This window comes from Mytilus californianus, unplaced genomic scaffold (genome assembly GCF_021869535.1).
Source record: "Mytilus californianus isolate M0D057914Y unplaced genomic scaffold, xbMytCali1.0.p SCAF_5, whole genome shotgun sequence".
Lineage (NCBI taxonomy): Eukaryota > Metazoa > Mollusca > Bivalvia > Mytilida > Mytilidae > Mytilus > Mytilus californianus.
Genome location: NW_026262701.1, coordinates 7,234,285 through 7,260,223, shown reverse-complemented (window position 1 = coordinate 7,260,223; position 25,939 = coordinate 7,234,285). Strand labels below are relative to the sequence as shown.

The window sequence follows — 25,939 nt, the reverse complement described above, 5'->3', positions numbered from 1 at the left end:
GTTAGCGCCTTCATTTTTCACGGATTTATCAATGATGTTATCAGAAATTGTTTGAATTGAGATTTTTATCTTTTCCAATTGGGGTGGGACATGTGAGCTTAACCACTAGTCTACGAATATTTCCTTCAAGAAAAAAATACCCCAAAAATGTTTGAAAATATACAAATTCTGTCTAGTATTTTGATAATCCCGGTTTCCAGAGTATTAGAATCAAAATGCTGTTGATTACCATAGATGGCATACGCAGTATAATATTGTACTTATATCAGAACTTTTCTACTCAACGTGACTAGATAGAAACACCAGTTACAAAGTATTTGATTACCCCAATTATGTGCCTCGTGAGCTATTTATATAATGAACATTAATAAAGATATGAACGTATGTAACGTAACAGTGTCAACGAACTTTATATCAAGGTCGGTCGACATAATAAAAAAACTAGCGCAACATTTTTTTTATCTCAAACATTTAAACTGAAATAGAATATTTTATGTTGTCGTGGTGTGACATAATAGCTAAGGTAGGAAATTGTGGTTTAAACTTCAACGAAAATAATCTCTATTGTTTATGAGATTTTTTGAGATTAAAGAAATATTGTCTTATTTCCATGGTATAAAAAGCGGTCTTTTCTCTGTTTCAGAACCAGTACAGTAGAACAAAATTGTCGGTAAGTATGGTGTCGCTTGGACCAAATATGTAAACCAATACCGGAGAACATGTGATTTGCCTATTTGTGTTTTTAAAACTGCCTTTTATTACTTCAAACATATCTAATTGCCATTAAAAACAAGAAAATGACAATGGAGAAGACATGAATATTTTTTTTACTCACAAGATCTTCTTCATTGCATAATAATCATTACAAGAGACAAAATATGACACAACATAGCACAACACGCTTGTGATCTGAGGGAGCAACAATCTTTTAATGGGCAAATTTATACAAATCGCTGAGTTAATAAATATATTTTTACTGTGATTGAAAACGCGATTAAGCTGCGAGTCTAGGATTTTAGCCTTATTGAATCCTATAGTTACATTATAGACGTTTCTTGTTCGTGTCCATTTTCCTAGTCATAGGGTTACGTCGGAAATTGGGTGTTTTGTGTTTGGATATTGGATTTTTTTTCTCCGTTATAACTATAGATAAGATAAACAAAATGTATCTTTAAATTCACGGACTTGTCGGTGTAATTTACATTAAAAAACACAAGCCTGGGAATGAAATGATTTTTTTCCAAAGAAAATTTAGTCAATATATTACAGAATTATATGTAACTTTTGTCTCCACGCTGCAAAAACACAATGTGTCGGTACTTAAAATATAATTTGGACCATTTTATACACATGTTTTTACCGATGCGATTTAAGCGTTCAGAATGCCTGGAATGTAGAAAGATTTTTTATTGCAGATGTTTTCTCTGTAGATGATGTTTAGTAATACGTACTTAGAATTCTTCCATCCGTTCGCCCAACAAATATTTCCGTCACAATTTTTTCAGGTACTGCTAAACAGAATGACTTCATATTTGTTCAGCAGCTTGACAGTGATGAGTTGTAACGTGTGATCACTTTTCGGGTCTGCTAGACACCTCCCTCATGTTTGCCGATACTTCGATTTTTTCAATATGTTGAATGAAGTCTCACTTTTCTGCAGTCCTCCAGAACATAAGTCTACCGTTTAGCAGTGATGACTTGTAACAAGTTAGCACTTTTCCGGATTTTTTCAGACACCTGCTTCCTATTTTCCGATACTTCGAGTTACGAGAAGGGGTATGCTTAGCTCGACAACTAGTGTATTCTTGTTACAGGTTAGAAAAATTTGATAAAATTGGAAATGACGACATATGGAATGCTTAAATTCAGAATTAAAAATGAAATGACCAACTGATAAAGCAACTGTAAGGTGATCTACCTGATAAACAGCAAGGGAGCCATTTTGATACGAGGTTACCGACAAGTATAAATATTGTTATTTGTATATAAAAAAAGAGGCGGTAGATACCATGGAAACATTCAAAACTCATATGTCGAAAAAAAACTGACAACGCCATAGTAAAATAAACTCGAAAGTCGACTTAGGGACAAAACATTACACAAAACACTACATAGAAAACTGAAGAGCAACAAGAACCCTGCCAAAAAGCCGGGAGATGATCGCAGATGCTCCGAAAGGGTAAGCAGATGTTCTAACGGCGCCCGTCATGTTGATCATGGCAAGTCCACATTTGGTTATGTAACAATCGAGAAAAAGAGGAATACAATCTATGATAATTATAGGTGACAGATTGGATATATCGTACGAAAAAACATGATATCAAGGGATGGGGCAATAAAAAAAAGTCGTGGAAGGACATACAGCACCGTGGTTATATAATAAATAAGCTTAGAATAGCCGTAGAAGGACATATATCACCGTGGTTATAAAAAAGAATAGCCGTGGAAGGACATATAGCACCGTGGTTATATATTAAAAAAGAATAGCCGTGGAAGGACACACAGCACTGTGGATATATAATTAAAAAAAAAGAATAGCCGTGGAAGGACATACAGCACCGTGGTTATATAATAAAAAAGAATAGCCGTGGAAGGACATACAGCACCGTGGTTATATAATAAAAAAAGAATAGCCGTGGAAGGACATACAGCACCGTAGTTATATAATAAAAAAGAATAGCCGTGGAAGGACATACAGCACCGTGGTTATAAAATAAAAAAAAGAATAGCCGTGAAAGGACATACAGCACCGTGGTTATATAATAAATAGGAATAGCCGTGGAAGGACACACAGCACCGTGGTTATCATAATAAAAAAAAGAATAGCCGTGGAAGGATATACAGCACCGTGGTTATATAATAAAAAAAGAATAGCCGTGGAAGGACATACAGCACCGTGGTTATGTAATAAAAAAAGAATAGCGGTGGAAGGACACACAGCACCGTGGTTATATAATAAATAAGAATAGCCGTGGAAGGACACACAGCACCGTGGTTATATAATAAAAAAAGAATAGCGGTGGAAGGACACACAGCACCGTGGTTATATAATAAATAAGAATAGCCGTGGAAGGACACACAGCACCGTGGTTATATAATAAATAAGAATAGCCGTGGAAGGACACACAGCACCGTGGTTATCATAATAAAAAAAGAATAGCCGTGGAAGGATATACAGCACCGTGGTTATATAATAAAAAAAGAATAGCCGTGGAAGGACATACAGCACCGTGGTTATATAATAAAAAAAGAATAGCGGTGGAAGGACACACAGCACCGTGGTTATATAATAAAAAAAGAATAGCGGTGGAAGGACACACAGCACCGTGGTTATATAATAAATAAGAATAGCCGTGGAAGGACACACAGCACCCTGGTTATGTAATAAAAAAAGAATATCTATGGAAGGACATACAGCACCGTGGTTATATAATTAAAAAAAAAGAATAGCCGTGGAAGGACATACAGCACCGTGGTTATATAATAAATAAGAATAGCCGTGGAAGGACACACAGCACCGTGCCGGGTTATATAATAAAAAAAAAAAGAATAGCCGTGGAAGGACATACAGCACCGTGGTTATGTAATATAAAAGAATAGCCGTGGAAGGACACAAAGTACCGTGGATATATAACAAAAAAGAAGACGAAAGGTCAAACAACAGTACACACCTGGTGATAATCAGAATCTTACTGCTATTTACAATCGAGAAGTATAGTCTCCATAAATTCCTCTTTAACCGATTTTACTGTATGGCTTAAGCTGTTGCGTTAAATTTTATGATATTTAGTATATTACATATATGTCAAACAAGTGAACAACATTTAGGGGACTGCTACCTAAAAATAAAATTATGTAAACGAACTTTTGGGTCCAATGAATAGGAAATATGTTTACAACGGATTTTTCCGAGAGAGATATCATTTATTTTCTGTGAACAGCTTGTGAGTCGTAAATTAATGATTACAGATTTTGGATTTATTGTTCCAGAGTTATATATGATCATATATTACGGATTACAATATGTCGAGTTTTGTGATTGGATAACAACACAGAGATGTCAGTATATATTCAGGAAACTGCCGGGGTATATACGATGTGTTTTACCCCAATTGGAACCTCATCAACGTCATCATCACGAACGTTAATATTAAGTACTATGTGACGTAGTCTTGGGCTATATAGATCACACAAAGAACGTCAGAGGCTCACAGAGGGAAAATATTGACGTGTATCCGTCAATAATACGTTTTTAATTTAAAACCACGCGATTTACACATCAAATACTTAACTAATGTTCTAAAGTGTTATTATAAATTATTGCATACACGATAGAATTATTTTCACATCAAATTACAAATCTTCACGTATGCGGAAAACTGATATATATACTGTGGGTGAATGTTTAACAAATAACTGGTACTGGAAAAATATTAAGGCAAGGGTAATCCGTTTATACCTTGTTCCCGATTTTGTCGTTGCCTCTCGTCTGTTTCTTGTTTGTATTTTTGTTTCTATCTTGTTCCTGTTGTATTGTTGTCTCTCATCTGTTTCTTGTTTGTATATTCGTTTCAACCTTGTTCCCCGTTTTTTCGTCGCCTCTCGTCTGTTGGTTTTTTGTATATTTATTTATTTATCGTTCTCGGTTTTGTCCTTGCCTCTCGTTTATTGTTTGTAAATTCGTTTATGTTCTTATTCAATACTTCAAACGAACATAAAGCATTTACAAAGTAAAAACTCAACACAGTTTTTGGTTATCAGCTCGCCCCGACAGCACAGAAAGCTTATTTTTATTATAAACAATAAACAAATGTCCAATTTGCTGTCATCGACCGCTGCCATCACATATAAACACAATCTACAATAGAAAAATGTTCTATAAGTTGAAGAAAAAATCATTTCGATTTACATACATGTATTTTATCAACTATTTTCTACATAACATACTGATTCACATTCCTATGAAGTCTTAATAAAAGGGGTGGGTGGGTGGGAAAACGAACCTTTCTGTCGGATAGGCGAACCTCGAATGACAATTCTAGATATCTTATTATAATTTTAGCGCTAAAATTCTAGCATGAAGTTATCATGATTGATATAACTTAAACCGGTAATAACTTACTGATGGTCCAATCAAATTAAACATAAACATGTTTTGATTTAAACACACGTGTTAAAAGTAAACAAATACACGTGTTCCCGAGTAACCTTTATAAATACATTTATGTTCTTATTCAATACTTCAAACGAACATAAAGCATTTACAAAGTAAAAACTCAACACAGTTTTTGGTTATCAGCTCGCCCCGACAGCACAGAAAGCTTCGATTGATAAAGAAAGGGACATAAAGAAAAAGGGGGGACAAACAATATAAATTACAATCCTAAATTCTTAGATACTGACAATTTGTTGAGTATACTCTCTTTAACATAACCATCTTTGGCTTTATCACTTTTCCATCTCCCGTGTTTCTTAAACAACCGGTCATCTATTCCAGCTTCTGCCGCGGCAGTAGCTCCTCCTGACCTCAAACTATGTAAGCCAAACTGTTTTTTATCGAGACCTAAACTGTCAAGTGCAGATAACAATAACTCTCTGGCTCTGGTGTAAGAAATATGACTACTCTTTCTAAGTTTGTATATATTCAAAGATTTACAATAACAAATAGATCTAAAAATAAAATCATTCGATTCTTCAGGAATGTTAGCTAACTTTAGATAACGCTGAAGTACATCTACCGGGCATGTAATATTCCCTGTTTTTGAAATGACAACATCTTTCCCTTCCCTATATACATCAGTTTTACTCTTGACTAAATGAAGTGTAAGGTAAGTAGGGGAAAACTGTATATCAGACCTTCTCAAGTTAGCTAACTCGGAGAATCTTAAAAAGCCAGCATAGGCTAATAAACACATACATGCTATTCTTACATCTTTTAAATTACAAGTATTATTAGCATATTTACATACAATATTTTTCAAAATATGCGGTGTGATAGGTTCTTTTTTGACAACTGAATGACCTATTTTTCTATGAGCCCCTTCAAGAACAGATGCAACTAGATTATTTTCACTGGGATCAGCAACGCCAGCTAATTTATGTGCCCATTTTATGGCGTAAAAAGCATCATTTAATTTTGAAACCGATTTTGCAGTTTCAGACAAATGAATTAAATATAAAGAAATATGTAAATGAGATGCTGGCAATGGTGAAAAAGAATATTGACTAGTCCACTTACACCATGAATTGAAGGCATATCTATATTTCTTCTGAGTACTTGCAGCCTTGGACGAAAGAAGGAATTCTGGTAACTGTTTGAACAAACTGCTGAGATCATTATTAGAGGCAACTTGTGAATTAAAGTCTGACCAATGTCCTACTGAAAAAATATCTGAAAAACGTAAAATTGCAATAACATTTTATATACATATACAGAGGACGAATTATTAGCATATTTCAGATTTCTATACACAGTAAAATATAATATATATTCAAATATTTCAACGCCAGCTACAATATCTTTATAGATACTAGGGCCATAAACTGTAAAACAAATTACCATGCCTGCTAAAATATCATTATAGATACTAGGGCCATGTCAAATAAAAAACCAAGCCTGCTACAATATCATTACCGATACTAGGGCCATGTCAACATAAACACCCATGCCTGCTACAATATACATATACTAGGGCCATGTCACAAACAGACCATGACTGCTACAATATATCTATATATATATTAGGGCCATGTCACAAACAGACCATGCCTGCTAAAATATATCTATATATATTAGGGCCATGTCTAAGATGCATCTAGCAAAACAGCCAAAACTGGCGAACCAAACGGTTCAATTCCGAATATCGTATTCTTATTCGAACCTTGCTTATAAATACCATCAGTATTTTTAAACACAATAACATCTTTTACGTAATCTTGATAAATCAGATGTTTATCGAATATCAAAGGCCAGAATGCAGCAGAAATCCACTTAGGCACAACTAACGTGCCTCGAGCTTTACAAGCTATAATGTGTTTAATCGATCGTATCACAAGATTAATTGGTGGAACTAGCCAATTATTTTCATTGGTCCAAACTTGAGAAAATGCATCAACTGCTTCAGAATCAGGTTGCCAAAATAAGGAGTTAAATCTCATAACTTTTCTATTTTCGACACTTGCAAACCTGTCAATCGAATAAGGACCCCACATATCATTTAAAAAATTGAAAAATATATGTGTGACTCCCCAGTCCTCGAAATCAACCATTTTGCTGATATAATCAGCCTTTTCATTTTCTTTTCTGGGAATCCATTGAATGTCAATTGATATTCCTTTTTGAATGCAAAATGAAAAAATAGATTTTGCTATAACATGAAGATTTTCTTTCATACTTCCCGAATTAACAATTTTGACACAATTTTGATTGTCAGTAAACCACTTTATAGTTTTTCCTGTGAAACTATTCTTAAAAGAAAAAAGGGCCAACTCTATAGCTTTCAGCTCTCTCCATGTGGAGCTTTGTACCGTTTCACTACATGTCCACATCTTATGGAAAATCTTATTTTCTAATTCAACGGTGTATGCACCAGCGGCAATATTACTAGCATCTGAGTATATGACAACAGAAGATTTACTGTAATGACATAAATTACGATAGTTAATCATGGTGACATTTTCTAACCAGAACTTTAACTCTGATAAAACCTCGACGGGTTTGTACCCTGTAATGGGAATATCCCACCCAATTCTACTTTCAATTTCCATGTAACAGAACTTTGACATAATTCTAGCCACATTTCCGATTACGGGAGTCATAGAAATAATTCTACCTACAACCTGAGCTAAAGATCTAGCTGTAACATAGGGAAATTTAGCCAAAATTACATTCAATGAGAAAATCAAATCGTCAACTCGACGTTGAGTAATAGATAATTTGTATTCTTTCGAGTTCCAAACTATTCCCAACCATTCTAACTCGGTAACAGGTTTAAAAACAGACTTCTCCTCGTTAATAAGGAAACCAGCATCAATCAAAGACCTTTTTACGAAGGACGATTGCTCATTACATGTATTTTCATCTGGACTCATGCCAAATCCATCATCTAAATACAAAACAACTTTTATACCGTTTCCACGCCAAAATTTTACTAGTGGCCTCAAACATTTAGTAAAAATGTACGGACCGGTAGTAATTCCGAAAGCTAAAACAGTATAGCAATAAAATTGACCTTCCCACTGAAAACCTAAGAAAGTCTGTTGCTGTGAGCATATGTCTAAGTGAAAATAACCAGATTTTAAATCAAACTTAAACAGATACATATCTTTGTCAAAATATTGTATAGCTAACTTCCAATCCTCAAATTTTATTTTTTCGCGCTTTATGTGTTTATTCAATTGACTCATATCTAAAATAAGTCGTTTCTTACCGGACTTTTGAGTAGCAACACTCAATGGATTTACCACATATGGTTGAAAAGGCACTTTAATTACGCAACCTATTTGAACTAAATCTTCAATTGACTTTGTGACAAATTCAGTATTCTGCCGTGCTGATCTATTATTTCTGTGGTACATTTTAAAAGGTGTATCTATAAATGGAATAACATAACCATTTTTTATTGTATCAAGCACAAAAGGACAAGCACCTATATTTTCCCAATACTTTACATGACAAGCTAATCTACCTTTCACCCCTTTAAATTTATCATATGACTGACAATTTTCAAAATATTGAACTTGATCTAAAAAAGATTCTATATAATCGTTATCAACAAAACATGTAGAAAATTGGTCATTAATAGTGTCTAAATACTTATCATTCACAATGACTGGAGAGTGACGTTCAGGCCCTACTTTACTACTTCTGGTAGGTTGTGGAGTTGCTGTTGGATGACCTGAGACTGGCGAGAAGAGGACAGTTTTTTCTCCAGTGGCCTTGTTGCTTGCAGTAGTGGCACGTGTCGATTGAGCAAGGCTCACGCCTTGCGAAGCTCCCACGAAAGGGCTGTTGCTGATTACGTTGATAATGCTGAGCGTAAGCAGGGTTACCATAAGATTCCGCAGGTTGTTGACGAGGCGGATTTTTTGGGTAAGGTTGCTGGCGAGATTTTGACTTCTCCTTGGAGGTACGGATAGCTCTGGTCTCAGCTTGTCGTATCTTTCTCTCATCTTCAGAATCTGAAGCCACGGCATTGGATTCGTATTCCCTAACGGTTCCCCAACCAGCAGGGGAAGCATCAGCTATGCGTATTTTCTTATTACGGCTTTTGATCTTATCAGTTATGTCAAGAACTAATCTATAGGCTTGAGTATTGGAGTTAGGGATGAATTTTGAAAGTTTATTAACAGTGTCTAATAATTCCTCGTTAAAGGTGTACTGAATTCTGTTTCCTTCCCCCTTAAATTTTAGAGTGACGTCCTCCTTAATTTTTCTCTTAAGGCAATCTTGTTCTTGTATGAGTTCAGATTTCAACTCACCTAACTTGCTGTCTAAAATTGTCTTAAAAAGCTCTACAGTATCTACCAAATCAGACGACTTATCAGCTGCTTTATGAATATTAGGTGGCGGTAAACTATTATCTCCTTCGAGTAGTAGGTCTTCATTCAATTCCAGACGTGGAGAAGATTCGGACATTTTACCAAGTGGCGATTTAAGAAAAAACGAACCTTTCTGTCGGATAGGCGAACCTCGAATGACAATTCTAGATATCTTATTATAATTTTAGCGCTAAAATTCTAGCATGAAGTTATCATGATTGATATAACTTAAACCGGTAATAACTTACTGATGGTCCAATCAAATTAAACATAAACATGTTTTGATTTAAACACACGTGTTAAAAGTAAACAAATACACGTGTTCCCGAGTAACCTTTATAAATACATTTCTTCCTTCACTGTTCCTGTTTTGTTTTCGTTGCCTCTCCTCTGTTTGTTGTTTGTACATTTGTTTCGACCTTGTTTCCGGTTTTTTGTTGACTCTCGTCTGTTTGTTTATGTATACTCGTTTCTTCTTTTTTCCCGGTTTTGTCGTTGTCTCTCGTGTGTTTGTTGTTTGTGTATTCGTTTCTACCGTGTTCCCGGTTTTGTTGTTGTTTCTCGTCTGTTTTTGGCTACATACGACGAGTGAACCATCGAATTTTAGATATGATCCCTATGCCCATGTCATTAGGAGGGACCTCAACATCGTTCAAGAACGAGAGATTAACAACTTCTTTAAAAAAAAAGGGCCGAGATATTTTGCTCCATCAAGAATAGTTTAAAAAAAAAAACGGTCTCGTAAGGTTATCAATGACGCTTATTCATCCTATATGTAAAAATGGTGTCAACGTTGAAACGGAAAAAATCGGATAAAAAATCTCTTGATTCTTATTCAAATAAATGTATGAATATTCTGAATATTCGAATATCATATTTTGAAAATAATTTAGAAATAAATAAAATGGTACATAATATACGACTATTTCTAGAATAAGAAGCAAACTTCAAGTACTCGCAAAGCGGTTTGTGTTCGACAAAGCAACCAACAATGTGGTGGTGGTATGAATACTGCACAAAGACCGTACGGTGACATATATTAGGTAACATTAACGTCATTTTTGTCTTTGGTTGAAAGTTGGCAAGAATACCACATCTTATTTTAATACCAAAACTTAATTGTACAAATTAACCAATGAAGAAAGATTGAACAACCGCTTCCCCTATGTTGAAGAGACTTTTTTGCAAATTTCAGCTACACACATTATCTTATACAGATATTAATAGAGGTATCGCTACGCTGAACAAATCCATTGTGATTTAAACTGTTTTCAGTGTTTACGATTTTTTTCAACAATGGTGAAATACATGACAACTGACCTTGATTTATAGTGTGAACGTTTACGTAATAACTATAGAATAGAATATACTTTATTCCAAATTAATGCATGTAGCTATTGTCGTAGTAGTCAGTGCAGTGATTCTAATTGAAAACAGCAAGTTGTTGACTTTTTTCTCCATCATTTATATGTCATAGAAAATTACTAGACAGATCAATAGGAGCGACTATTTACATCATTTTACTGGTAAATTATTTTAAAAGTTGTTGAAACATGCACCTGCTACGTGCTAGAATTGATCATCATTTGTTTTAAACTTGTACTTAGTTGGGTCTAGTATAAAGACATTTTGAAATAAACATGTTTACTGTCGTTAACTGTTGTTTACATATGTTACCAGTTATAAGTCTGTCGCTTTTTATTTCAGATTCCGATGTAAATCAGTTGCATATCAGGTTACGTATATAAAAATAAGGAGATGTGGTATGATTGCCAATGAGACAACTATCCACCAAAATACAAATGAAGTGGATGTAAGCAATTATAGGCAATCGAACGGCTTTCAATAATGAGAAAACCCATACCGTATACTAGTAGTCGGCTATGAAAGGCCTTGACATGAAAAAATTATATGAAACAATTTGATTGAGAAAACTAACGGCCTAATTGATAATAAAACAATTTGCGATAAACAACAAACGACAACCAATGAACTACATCCTCCTAACTTGGGACAGGCACATAAGAAATGTGGCGGGGTTAAACATGTTTGTGAGCGCTCATGCATTTCATGGGATTTAGCAATGTTCTTATGAAACCCTTTTCAGATGTTAAGTTTGAAGGTTGAATATAAAAATATATTTATTGTTGTATTGGAAAATTGGTATGTAAGACTCATTTCTGTTTAGATGGAAGCTCTTGTATTTAGCGATTGTATTTTTCGGAAAAAATATTACTGATAGTTTGAGCGATTGATTATTGTTTGCCTTACGTTCAGTTGCAAATATTTCATGCATGTTCAGGACGAGAACAAATTTATCAATTAATACAATAGTTAGGATCTAAAAGGGTAGTTCGGGATGAAGGGTGTGCAAATTTGAAATATTACTGAAAAATTAAGGGTATGTTGCCTAGGGACAAGAAAAATCACCAGTTGACCTCTCAGAGAATTGTTGCAAAGGTTCTTCAACGTGCAGAGGACCGTTTAAATTTGCCTAGTTACTAAATTCGAACGTGGTAATCTATGCTGCATACAGATTCGATTTTAATTTGTCGTGATCTCTCTAGACTTGCAGCACATATACAGATAATTAGCGCGTTCCAGTGATGTATACAGTTAGTGGTAAATAATGAAGGCCTGTACACGAGGAATGTATTCACATGACAACACTTCGAATAATTTTTTAACAAAACTATAACCTGCTGTTCTCATAGCTTGCTGTATGAAATGATAACATCATAAGATAATTCTATTTTAATTTTAATATTTTGATGATTACTTTTTATCAGAACGTTTTCTTTTCAACTTCCAACGGATCGCTTCCTGGCCGAGAGCGTGCCAAACATTGAAGAGGCCCATGTCTAAGTGTTTTCAACGGAGGCAATTTTGGGGCTTTTGATTTTCCATTTTGAAACAACAAATAGTTCTATATATACCTTTTCCATATATATATATAATTCGTCTCAAATGTAGCCCAACAATGTTGATCTTCTAATTTGCGTTAGCAAATTGTTGTTCTTCCCTCAGCGGCATTCAAACCCTTGCTTCTGTGACATCGTGGCAACACCGCCTGCACTGTGTCCAGCGCACTAGACCACTCGACCACCTAGGCTACATAAAAATATAGCTTTCGGTGGTCGATGTAATGCCTTTCCTCGTCGGCTTTATCTAGAGTTGTAACACAGTACATGATGTATGTATATTTGTTTTCCGTTTGGTATTAAATTAAAAGTTAAGATCCGTTTGTTACATCTGGTGATCCGTTTATTTGGCAATCGCCAATGGCAGTCAGCAGGTTTTAAGAACATCCGTTGTTCGACCTGCTAGTCAAATGCGTTTTGTTTAAATATACTTTTTCACTTTTTTTGGTCTTTTTGGAAAATGTTGTTTGTGCTGTATTTAGACCCCTCTACCAAGAAATTTGTTTTGCATGCACACGTATAAAAATTGCGGTTTTTATCCAACGCAATCATAGGTTTGAACGTTGTTTTCAATTTAGACTTGTTTATATATTTTATATATATATGTCAAATGCGTTTTGTTAAAATATACTTTTTCACATTTTTTGGTCTTTTGGGAAATGTTGTTTGTGCTGTATTTAGACCCCTCTACCAAGAAATTTGTTTTGCATGCACACGTATAAAAATTGCGGTTTTTATCCAATGCAATCATAGGTTTGAACGTTGTTTTCAATTTAGACTTGTTTATATATTTTTTCGTTTGGGCTTGTATTATATTTTCCTTCGGGTTTATATGATCCGTTCAACCTATTTCGACTCTTTAAAATTCAAGAGTCTATCCTAAATTGAGGTAAATTATATGGTCTTCCAAATACCGTTTCGATTCCTAACATCACTGAAAAGACATTAATTGTCGAAATCCGGATATGGTGTACAAATTTTTGCACCTCATGTTTGCGGTATACCATTTTTTCCGCAAGTTTATTGTGCTCTGTTTGGTAATAAATTAAATAATAAGATCCATTTTGTTACATCTTGTGATCCGTTTATTTGGCAATCGCCAATGGCAGTCAGCAGGGTTTAAGAACATCAGTTGTTCGACCTGCTAGTCAAATGTGTTTTGTTAAAATATACTTTTTCACATTTTTTGGTCTTTTGGGAAATGTTGTTTGTGCTATATTTAGACCCCTCTACCAAGAAATTTGTTTTGCATGCACACGTATAAAAATTGCGGTTTTTATCCAACGCAATCATAGGTTTGAACGTTGTTTTCAATTTAGACTTGTTTATATATAATATATATCAAGATTTTTTGGGGTAAAAATGGGATGTTTAAAAATTTTCAAGGATTTGACGAGTTGGTAGTAAAGTATAGTGTTGTTCGAGTCAAAGTAAGATATAATTTTTTTAAGGATAATGGGTACGTCTGAATGCTTTCTTAAAGCATGCATATTCATAGAAAATATACTAGTAGTTATTGTACATTAGATGGATATCCTTTTCAGTTTATTTTGGGACTGCTATCGACATTATTTGCATTTGTCACATTTTATTTTCGAAAGGCATAGTTTATAATTATACAATATTGAAATGAACTTGAATCAATCTGATGAGTTAAACCTTTTTTAACTGATTTTTATATAGTTTGTTCTTATGTTGTACTGTTACACCAAAGTCACAAGTAAGGGGAGGGTTTGGAGCCCGCAAACATGTTTTACCCGCTATATGCTGTATGTGCCTGTCCCAAGTCCCGTAGTTCAGTGTCGTTTGTTGCTGTATATATAAAATGTGTTTTTCGTTTTTTGTTTTTGTTTTTTTTTTTGTACATAAATCAGGCAGTTAGTTTTCTCGGTTGAACTGTTTTACATTGTCATTTCGCGGTCTGTTATACCTTACTATGCGGTATGAGTTTTGCTCATTGTTGAAGGCCGTAGGGTTATCTATAGTTGTTAAATTTTACGTAAATCCCTGGCTTAACAATTTACCAGTAATACATAGATTACGTTCGTTGAAATCAAAAACGTCACAACAGACACGGGCATTGCGAACGAGTTGTGAAATATTAACACCGTAAGATGGTGCCAAAGGAACATCACCATCCAAAAAGGGAAAATTAACAATAGGTAACGAAAAATCGTCCCTTTTGTCGTAAATTTTAGTGTGGAGTTTCCCGTGTTAAACCGAAATATCTAAATCTATAGGAAAGGACAGTTGTTACCGTTTAAATTTGATTTATTTAAAGTAAGTTCCTTTGGGTAAATTTCGGCAGTATATTGAGAAAATTCTTGATTATTTAACGGAACAATGTCATCAAGATAACGGTAAGTGTTGTTGAATTTATCAATTAAATGCAATTTAGACGGATCTTTACTGAGTTTGGTCATAAACTGTGATTCATAACAGTACAAAAACAAGTCTGTTATTAAATGGGCGCAATTAGTGCCCATAGGAATACCTACAACCTGTCGATAAACTTTGTTGCCGAAACGTACATAAATATTACCAAGGAGAAAATTAACAGCTTCAATCATCTCATCACACCTCCAGTAAGTATATCTAGCATATTTACCTTTCTCATTAGAGAAGAAGGCTTTAAATGAGTTGCAGCAAATATATTTACATTCAGATTTACCATGCAAAGTTGACCTTCGACTCATTTAATTGGCTATTATTTTAAAGTCCTTTTGGTCATATTTCTGATTTGTTGTTTTCAATTTGTTTTCCACTATTGCAGAGCTATTTGTTGTCAATGGTCATCTTGGTCTGACCTCTGTCACGAACTGTTTTATCAGTGTTGTAATGTGTAATCATTTCGGACACAATACATGAGAAGGATGCAAGGTTGACTTTGACTGCAATAGGGGACGAAATGATACGTCAAGATTTGTTAACTCCTCATGCAAGATCGTGCAGTGAAAGGTTGTTTGTGTCAAAAGCACTTTGCGTGAAAACCTCTACAATATATTGATTTTGGAGCAAAATACTGATGCTTACGAATGTACAGAAATTGCATCGCTTACGTACATCAATTGATCAATTCCGATTACGACCAGTTCAATATTTCATTCGTTTTACCTTATTTTTAATTTTTATATAAAAAAAATTTACATTTTAGCACACAATTATTCAGTCTTTTTTCTTTAATTTTTTTTTGCACAGTTTTTTCTTTCTTTTTTTTTGGGGGGGGGGATTTTCTATTCTGTAAATCACATCATATATCTTGGGTAATTTCAAATAAAGATCTGTTATTCAAGCGGGATATATAATGCATAATACTACTAGAGTAGGAGTATCTACAATAAAAAGCTGTTTAATTGGTCGCTTTTTTGTGATCTCTTTTAAAATTCGGTAAGATTAATATGCTACAACCAACAAATTTTTAATTCTCATATGCTATCACAGAATTATAAGACATATTTTGATTTCTAAAGGTCAAATTATGTTGTATGCTACTAATTTTTTCAATGTTCAAAGAAAATGTTACGGCCATATTTGGAATATTTCTACTATATTGCATTTTTTGATAGCATCAACATACTTATACTCATTTTACAAAAATCATACTTATTCATTTGTTTCTATGAATAGCAGATGCAACCTAAAGGATTTTATTGGTTATAAAAGATATTGGATGCTCTCATGATTATATTAAATAACTTTTGAAGTTGTTAGATTGTTTTGTTTTAAAAAAAAAACACTATCATTTCTGTTTATAGCATATTTTAGAAAAGTGTCTACAGAAAATGAAGAAAAATATTAAAATGGCATTTTCACCTTTGATAGATACTGATGGAATTCTTTTAATTCTATATTGAATACTTCAGCATTTGGATGTTGGCTTCCAATTATTTTGAGATTCTGGCATCCCATCACATCATTATTTTCGCTCAAATATCCGATGCCCACTAAAATGTGGGTGATTTCATACAACAACAAAGGAGCAGTGAAGCTATTTCAAACTAGATTTAAAAGTCTTTCAATCTTTTCTAAAATTCATAGTATCACAGCACCGTATGTACTTTTTTATTGTTCTAACAATAGTATGATTGATTATTTTAAATAAATCAACAAATTATGAACCCTGGAAAAAGCCTGAAACCTCAATTTTTACAGTTTTTGACAAAATTGATATTGAGTATTTATCCTAAAAAAAATATATGAAAAAGACAACGTTAACCAAACAAAAAATGTTGGACTGAGTAAAGATGTGTATGTTTTTTCCTGATACAATTTCATTTGTGCAGATTAGTGACGTTCTTCAATGCAAATTTTAACAAAATTTTAACAAAAACCCTATTAACAGTTGTAATTTTTTATATCAAAATACCCTCAATAGCAACATGTAAGAATTTTTGTATGGTTTTGGCTATACTCAAATATTTAAGAACATTCTTAACTTTGAGTAAAAAAATATCTGAGAATTTTTTATGGCGTTGTGTTTTGCTGAGAATAAAAAAATTGAGAAAATTCTCAGGCTGAGCAAAAAAAAAATTACTCAAATAGTTTTATGGCGCCGGGGCTTGGTCTCTGGTGGAGAGTTGTCTCATTAGCAGTCATACCACATCTTCTTATCTTTATATTGACAAACATGAGAAAATTCAAGGAAAAAGCGGTTTTTAACTTACGACAGGTTTTATCCATTCGTATAAAAATAAATGATGAATTAAACATGAAAACGGTTTAAATAAAGGACTATTCGGTGATGTGATGAGGATTAATTCCTAGAGAATTTCGATATGTAATATTTTCGTATATTATATTACGATAGTTATTAGTCCCATAAGAAGGCCTCAGAAATAAAAGAAAACACTTATCAGAATTGATCATAGTATTATAAAATATGTTTCATACAAGGCCATTTTGTTTACTTTAAAGTATACATATATCGTTGTCTATTTATCATAAGTACTAAGTTGAATTGCATGTACTGTACGACCTGATGTAGTACTTAGAATGCACCACCACCTGTTCGACGTGAGCGTGTACAACACACTCAATACAGTGGATGTGGTATCAACTTCAAAGCTGGTATTGATGCAACATTTTGCTATTTTGTAATTATGCTTGTGGTAAATTTAGTTAATATGAATAATATATGGACTTTTGTATTTGACAATAATTTGTATTCATGTCAGTTCACATGTACTACGATCATTAGTGTGATGATACTGTTCACGTGTCTTTTCTCTCATATTTCTAATGCGGTTTCATTGTTGTTTTAGTTATCATACTTCATGCTAGAGGCATATACCTTTTAACCTGCACATTCGTCGGTCAATCTTGGTTTCTGGATAATAACTGGAGATTTAAGAGAAGACCCCTATCAATGAAAAGGTCAATTTGTCGAAGATCAAGGCCATGTGTACAAAAAATATAACTTAATTAGTGGAGAAAAGAGTCTCTGGCTGATAACTCAAGAACTTTATTTTGGATTTGGAATAAGTGCAAAATTGGGGTTCCGGGTGATTCTGAGAGCCAAACTTGAGGCTAGGGTCATATGTAACGAGATGGGGGGGGGGGGGGGGGGGGGGGGGGGGGGTCTTCATTTCTGTAATCTTTAAATTTTTAGGCCAATTTTCTCTATTCTTCATACTTTTTGCACATATCTCTATTCTTTTAATTTTTGCATCTCATTATTCTCTATTCTTTATTTATTTGGTCCATTTTTCTCTATTCTTTATATTTTTTGCCCATTATTCTCTATTCTGTAAACCCCCATCCACGTCCTCATTTGTTTACTTCGGTAACCATAATTATTAAAACATTTATTTGAAACTGTTACATCTTTAAAAAAGTAACCGTTCTTAAACTGTGTGTTTTATATTGATGACGTTATGAAATATATTATGTACAATTACAATCTTATTAAAATACAAATCCTGTGTCCAAAGTTTGGATCTGTATTTTAATCAGATTGGTACAACTTACATTTTGTCATACCGTACATTATTTATCTGAATAACTGATTCAGAATTATTTTAAAGATCTTAATCTATGATGAATATTTTTAAACGCACAGAATCCTAAACTCTTTCCATAACTTTGTTTTGAACAAGATTCATTTTGATCATCTAGATTATTGCATATATATGCGGTCTTTGTGATTCATTCGCATTAAATACTTTTGTCCGAAAAACGTCCATTTGAATTCGCCTTAGTGGCTTAACTTCACAACTGTTACTCAGGCTTTGTGTGCATATAATTCGATAACGTTTTTAATTTTTCAAACTTGCGGCAATTAGCTTTGAACATATTTATTGTATTGTAGAAAAACAAAGGAAATGGGGTATCCATCCATTACACAAAATCAGTACATGCACAGCAAAAAACACACAAAAAGAACAGGAACAGCGCTTAAATGCTGTTCTGCATAAAAAAGCGATAGTGAGGCCTTCAACACGGGGCATATAAACTCACACTTCACTGCAAGTTTAAGACGGCCCTTAGCACCAGTTTGAGCGGAATTCTTTGCAAACAGAATTAGGATAGATTTTGTAAGATGTTACACAGTGGCGGATCCAGAACTTTTTAAAAGGGGGCCCACTGACTGCCATAAGAGGGGGGCCCGCTACAGTCATGCTTCAGTGATTCCCTATATATTCAACAAAAATGTCCCCACGAAAGGGGCACGGGGCGCCCAGTCCCCCCCCTCCTGGATCCGCATATGAATGTAACACCACTAAATCGGGCCTGGTCGTGTTCGGTGACATATATACAACCAGTTGAAAAATTAATTAAAGTTTGTACATTACGAATTTGTTCGTATAACAGATTGTAAGTTTTCTTCACACAATACTCATTTGACCTGTCGTTCTTTTCGATTGTTACATTTAGAGGAATAAATAAAACGAAAATAAAATTTTATAAATTTCGTGCGATATGTCTTTTTTGCCAAATACTGAAGAGTTCAGCAAGGGAGATAACTTTTGTCACAACTTTTCCCACTGACAAAAAGAATACATTTTGACTTTTTGAGCTGCCGAGCCTCGGTGGCCGAGTGGTCAAAGTAGTCGAACTACTGCATCACTAGCTTGTCAGCACTGATGTTGTGAGTTTGAATTCCGCACGTGGCAGGTGGGCTCGACTCCAATTTTAATTGACTAGGATTGTCAGTTTTCCTAACGAAGCCCCGGGGTCAGTGTTTCTTTCCGGGCGTTCCGGCTTCCTCCACCAATAAAACTGCCCGCCTTGAACTAGCACAATAGTGCTGATAGTGGCGTTAAACACCAATCAATCAATATTGAGCTGTCTATCAATACATATAAATCTGAATTAGTTTTATTAATCTGATGGTAGAAAAAGATTATTATAACCCAATAATGGTCTTTACGTCTCGAACTTTCATACATGAACACAAACATGAAATCAATCCAATTCTTCATTTCATCGAAAATATGGCAATGTTAATCTGACCATGAACTTTTTACGTGTGTCTAATATCGTTATCATATTTCGTTTATTAGAATGTATAAACCTGATTGAAGTGCATGACCTTCAACTATATTGTATTTATCTATGACTAAGACAGAAAAAATAAACCACAAATGGCAATTTGTTCAGTCTAATTTACCATAAAGAAATCGATACAATATGCTTCAATCATAATATCATATAATTGATCTTCCATATGACAATGTTATTTAAATCTTATTTGAAATACTTATAGAAATATAACTTAGGAAAGTTGAAACAGCTGGCCAATGTTTTTCCGCATTTAGTCTTTCGTGCCTTCAGAAAGACCTCGAATGATGCTAGATGTTTATGCACTCAACGCTTAGGAGAGGTATTTGTGATCTAATATATATCTAATTCTGGCGTATAATAGCTGGAAAATTGTAAGCCAAAAAGCGAAAAATGTGTCTCGTTTTGAAAACAGTCCATATATTTTCTGTAAAGTTTATAATGTGTTTAAATAGGTGCCATGTTTTTTTTTCTAATATAAACATTAAAAATCTCAAATGCAAATGCTTTGTTACATGAAATTACAGCACCGACCATTCATAATTGTAGGGGACATGGGTTTTTTCTCGGAACAAACCATTTTTGTCGACTTTATTCAATAAAAAACTTTTTTTTCTCAACAACATCAATGTGTTATTTTTTTTTTACCTTAAACTACCTTTTCACTTCCCTTCTCAAACATTTGTTTTTTTTTCAAGAAATCAAACAATAAAAATTCCCCAACAAAAGATAAATGGTCTGTACTTTAGGTGTGTTGCATATGGCTTCCGTTCTTGCATCATATTCCTATAGTGCAGTTCTATTTATTAACGCATTGATAATCAGAAAAGGCATTCTTTCCTGACACCATACATGACAACCAGTACTCAGGTTTTGGTACGTTTTCATTTTGTTTCATTTTATTATGAATAAGAGTAAGGAATTTATTTCTTTATTTGTTATTTTATTTCTTTATTTGACAATACCATATATTAATATTGCTTCGGATTCAAGGTCAATGAAGGTTTATTTCAGTGAAGAAAATATCATTCACATTTTTAAAAGTAGAAAAGGTGATTTAGTGTTTTTATTATGTGTTCGTATTCCCTTTTCTCTTTGAGAGTATTTGTATGATTTGTGGCCTTTTTTTTGTGACGGTTGGTTGAAACGTCGAAAACCCGACCACATGCATGAAGCTACGCATTTATATAACCTATTCGACCAAACAGAATCCCCCACCTAAACCGAAAACCAAACCGGTAGAGAAAAATGTGGCTCGGTTTACAAACAGTCCATATATTTTCTGTAAAGTTCATGTGTAAAAAAAATTTGATTTTTGTTTTAAGGTATTTTATTCAAGCGTATATGAACATTTAAATCTCAAACGTACATGCTTTGTTAGATGTGGTTTATGCTTTCCGTTCTTGCATCATATTCCTAGTGCAGTTTCTATTTATACCACATTGTTAATCAGGAAATCCCTTCTTTCCTGATAATATACTTGCAAGTGTTGGTAAGTTTTCATTTTGTTTCATTTTATGACTATGATGTTTCTATTCATTTATTTATTTCTATGATTCTTTGAATTTATTTGCAGGCCGAATGTTGTTAAATATAAGTTGAAGTGTTCTTTTTGTGTGTTTTTATCGTTCTCTCTCTCTCCTTGGAAGTACACTATATGTATGTATCCAAATCACCTAAAAAAATACACTCTACTGAATGTGCCCCATTAAAATCCACCCCTGATCGCAACTCCAAAATACGATATAGTTACTTACATCCGCGTCCTTAGGTCTCAGTTTGTGGGTAATGGCCACATTGGCAATCGTTCTTGAAATTCTATAAGTTGTTATTTTTCAGTGTCGGATAAAATAGTTAAAACTACCTTAAGAAATAATTAACATGATAAAAAACTAAAATAAATCGCCACAGATTTTGATATGAGTAAAGTAGTTTGTTATGTTATTCATTTAGGATTAAGTATCTGATTTGGACAGTTTAAAATAAAAAAAAAAGGATTTATTACATTTAAGATAACTTTGATTATGTCACGTGATGATTTGGCAAAAACCGATAATAGATAATAATTAGTGTCATTATGTAAAGTAAAATATTAAATATTTATGTAACATATAATTCAATAATAAAACAAATTAATAATTACATAATGGTCGGCCATGAAGTCACAGTACTTGTTGTTAGGTACTTTCTTCGTGAACTTGTGTAATTGTAACTGACGAATATGACGTGTTACGTTAGCATGTACTCTATAAAGAAGAATACAGCAAGTTCCCCAAATTGACATACTATATATACTAGTCAACAAAAGTAACGATACACAAGTTTGAACTCCAATTTATCATAAATATAATAAATAGTAAAAACTGTTAAATTATCCAATGAAAAACATTCATTTGCAAAGCAAATGCATATGATTAAAAGAATCTGACCAAATTGGAAAGTGAGAAAATACCGTGTTATTGAACACAGGGGTCAAATTTATTTTGCGGAAAATGATGACAAAAGTCGGTACTTAATTTCGAAGATGAGAATCAAGTATTCAAATATCTGCAAAGGCATTCAAAATTTTAAGCAGACCATATTTAGTTTCAAGTTTTAAGTTCTGATAAGGATTTTTGAATTTTTGGGTGAAAATACGATTTTTTTAATATCATAAATTGCAACAACAAAAAATCGCGTTTTTGCCTTAAATCAATGGTTTTGATGAGAAAATAACACTCTGTAAATATTAGACCAATTGAAAAATTATTTACCTTGGTACAGTGTATCTAATTTCATTATATATGGAAAATACATTGCCGTGTATCGTTTCTTTTGTTGACTAGTATAAGATAAGATATTTTATTTCCAATTATGGGCCCCAAAGGGCATAAACATTACAACATCAATAATTTTTTCATAATACAATACAAACAATGAGATAAAAAAAAAAAAGTTAAACGAGAACTATTTAAGTTCTTAAAGAATACGTAGATAAAGAATCTATAGTATGTTGTTTTTTTTTAATACTAATGCATTTTATTGCAAGTGTGGTTGATATAGATAACAAACAAGCAGCCCAAAAAGAAAAAAAGAAAAATAGATATCCACATATGTATAGTACACAAAAAGTTGGATCAATTAAATATATAATAATTAGCCAAAAAGAAAGTAGAAATTAAACATGTCCATGACTCATCCTGTGTCAGCAGCAAATAGGAAAGCATTATGGTTTCTTAAAGGCAGCTGACACCAGGGGGCGATACCTTATGGGCCATAGGCATGTAAAATGTGTGTAAATGTCTCTTTCCTACCTGTATCAAAAGCAAACAAGGAAGCATCATAGGTAACTTGAATGCAGTTGATACCAGGGGACGATGCCTCAAGGATATAAGAGAACATTTGAATAAATAATATATCTTAACAATTATTTTTTTTTTAATCGGCTAGTATGTTTGTGATATTCAGATGAATATAATTTTCTATGTCCAATCAAATGTATATACACACATAGATTTCCTTTAACTAATCTTCACTAAGGAAGATGTTTGTATATAAAATTACATATTATTTTAAGTAACTCAACATTTTCTACACTAAATAACCAGATAATTTTGCTTTGACTGTTCATATGATTAAAATAAGAATTATATTGTGCAATACTAGCTAACATACAATTTCTATCATCCTCAAATTTGTTACAATCAAATAGAAAATGAGCCTCATCTTCGACAGTATTGGAAGAACATTTATTACATATTCTGTTAATTCGGGGAATACCCTGATATCTACCTAATTCTATTTGTAATCTATGAGAAGATACACGTAATTTAGTAAAACTTCTTCTAAGTTCAAAATTCTTGATCAATGTTAGATATTTTTCAAAACCAAAATTTGTTTTATATAAAAGGTAGGTTTTCAGTTTACTGTCTGAAAATTTATCTATTTGTTTTTTCCAACAGCTAATACACAATATTGATAGCTTGGTTTGTATATATTTCTTAAATTTGTATAAGGATTCACAAAATGGAGCATTTATGGCATTTGTATAGTCAATACCAAGTATTTTAAAAACAACATTTATTGAACCATACCATGATGTTATATTCATGTGATGTAGTGTCTTTGATTGTGTATATGCCTCTTTTAATAGAGGAAAATTATTACCTAAATTCTCTAATCTATACCAGTACAATAACATTCCTTTTATAATATTAAAATATATTGGAAATCTTCCAAGTTCAGATAACACTGCAGCATTTGTTGTTTTCTTGTGTACCCCAAGTATAAATTTACAAAATTTTATATGAAGTTTCTCACAGGGTAAACCTGAATATAATTTTTCAAAAGATATATCTTCCTTCTTACATTTAGAGGAAAGAGAATTAAACATCCCCCATATTTCGCTACCATATAATAAAATAGGTTTTACAGTGTGGTCAAAAACATGAATACTTGTTTTTACATCAGGATTAAGTGATAAAAGATCTTTCCTTAATTTGAAATGAGCTTTCAGGGATTTTTTGTATAGTTCATTTTGAGCATAACTGAATGAACCAGATGAGCTTAAATATAAACCTAGGTATTTGTATTTTGAAACACATTCCAGATTTATATTCTGAAATGTGAATATCTGTTTTACATGTCTGCCTGCCTTGTTGAAAATCAGCACCTTTGTCTTATTAGTATTCACATTGAGACACCAATCTTTGCAAAATTTATCAAGCATTCCCAGCTTTTCTCGTAGTCCTTCAGCTGATGTAGATAATAAAACAATATCATCAGCATACATTAAACAATGTAGATCTTTGTCATTGACATTAACTGGGTCTCTAGTATCTGACAAATATCTGGGCAAATCATTTATGAATATCTTGAATAAATTCGGACTGAGGTTGTCACCTTGTTTGACTCCAATATCTAATGGGAAAAAATCACTTACTTGATTTTGAATTTTGACACATGATTTGCTAATTTCATACATACTTTTTATAATGTTATAAAAATAAGACCCAGCCCCAATATCTAGTAGTTTAATCTTGATCCCTGTATGTATAACAGTATCAAAAGCCTTCTGAAAATCAACAAAACAGGCAAACAGTCTACCTTCTTTTGAATTACAGTATTTGTTAATAAGACAGTTTAAAATAAACATATGATCTGCAGTTCTGGCTTTCCTTGTGAATCCAATTTGACTATCATGTATAATATTATGTTCCTGAAGAAATTTGTCCAGTCTTAGAATTAATATTCTATTAAAAAGCTTTCCAATTGCACTTGTTATTGTTATTCCTCTATAATTGTTAGGGTCACTTGTATCGTTGCTTTTAAAAATTGGTGTAATATAACCTTCAGCCCAAGATGTTGGGTATATACCTGAAGACAGACAAGTATTAAACATCTGTTGAAAACTTTTTAAAAGGAAAGTCTGTCCATTCTTTATCATATTATTACTAATGTTGTCCAAGCCTGATGATTTATTGCATTTAAAGTGTGAAATGGCTTTGGATATTTCAGACTCAGTGATAACGGAGTCCAACTCGTTGAAACATTTTGAGTTTTCTAACTGTTTCAGTTTTTCACATAGCTCTGTATATCTACTTTGAAATTCACCTTTCAGTTGTGACAACTTTTGGAAATGTGATATCAAAGTTGATGGTTGTACTCCACATTTTAATATAATATACAAAACCAGTAATTGGCATACCACTGGTATTTGTTATACCCATTGCAGAGAACCTTCCGTATATCATTCTCGATACATACCACTGGTCTTTGTTATACCCATTGCAGAGAACCTTCTGTATATCATTCTAGATACATAACATTGTCCTTTGTTATACCCATTGCAGAGAACCTTCCGTATATCATTCTCGGTACATACCACTGGTCTTTGTTATACCCATTGCAGAGAACCTTCCGTATATCATTCTCGATACATACCACTGGTCTTTGTTATACCCATTATAGAGAACCTTCCGTATATCATTCTCGATACA

At 33.2% G+C, this 25,939-nt stretch overlaps 1 protein-coding gene and 1 long non-coding RNA gene across 5 annotated transcripts; one reads left to right on the top strand and one right to left on the bottom strand.

The window, feature by feature from the left end:
- The first annotated feature begins 491 nt into the window (after window positions 1-491).
- LOC127701594 (uncharacterized) lies at window positions 492-4,680 on the top strand. The gene is made up of 3 exons (XR_007982116.1): window positions 492-523; window positions 644-670; window positions 1,506-4,680. It is a non-coding gene; the product is annotated as an uncharacterized LOC127701594 (long non-coding RNA).
- Window positions 4,681-4,686: 6 nt separating this feature from the next.
- Window positions 4,687-9,319, bottom strand: LOC127701553 (integrase/recombinase xerD homolog). 4 transcript variants are annotated; one of them, XM_052205483.1, is made up of 3 exons: window positions 8,430-9,319; window positions 6,239-6,391; window positions 4,687-4,858 (listed from the first exon to the last, which is right to left on the bottom strand). In XM_052205483.1, exons 1-3 carry the CDS (start codon window positions 9,238-9,240, stop codon window positions 4,842-4,844), a joined length of 981 nt encoding a protein of 326 aa, XP_052061443.1. In that variant the 5' UTR covers window positions 9,241-9,319; the 3' UTR covers window positions 4,687-4,841. The 4 variants fall into 4 exon arrangements, 3 of the variants coding, with proteins under 3 accessions (XP_052061443.1, XP_052061441.1, XP_052061442.1); XR_007982100.1 differs by having other exon boundaries at window positions 6,239-9,319; XM_052205481.1 differs by having other exon boundaries at window positions 4,687-6,391.
- Between the last annotated feature and the right edge of the window lie 16,620 nt (window positions 9,320-25,939).

Bases quoted from the DNA above. Each gene is read 5' to 3' on its own strand.
- LOC127701553 (XM_052205481.1), bottom strand. From the start codon at position 9,240: ATGCTTCCCCTGCTGGTTGGGGAACCGTTAGGGAATACGAATCCAATG. The intron at 6,392-8,429 runs GTAAGAAACGAC...TACGTTTTTCAG, and splicing joins TGTTGCTACTCAAAAGTCCG to ATATTTTTTCAGTAGGACAT.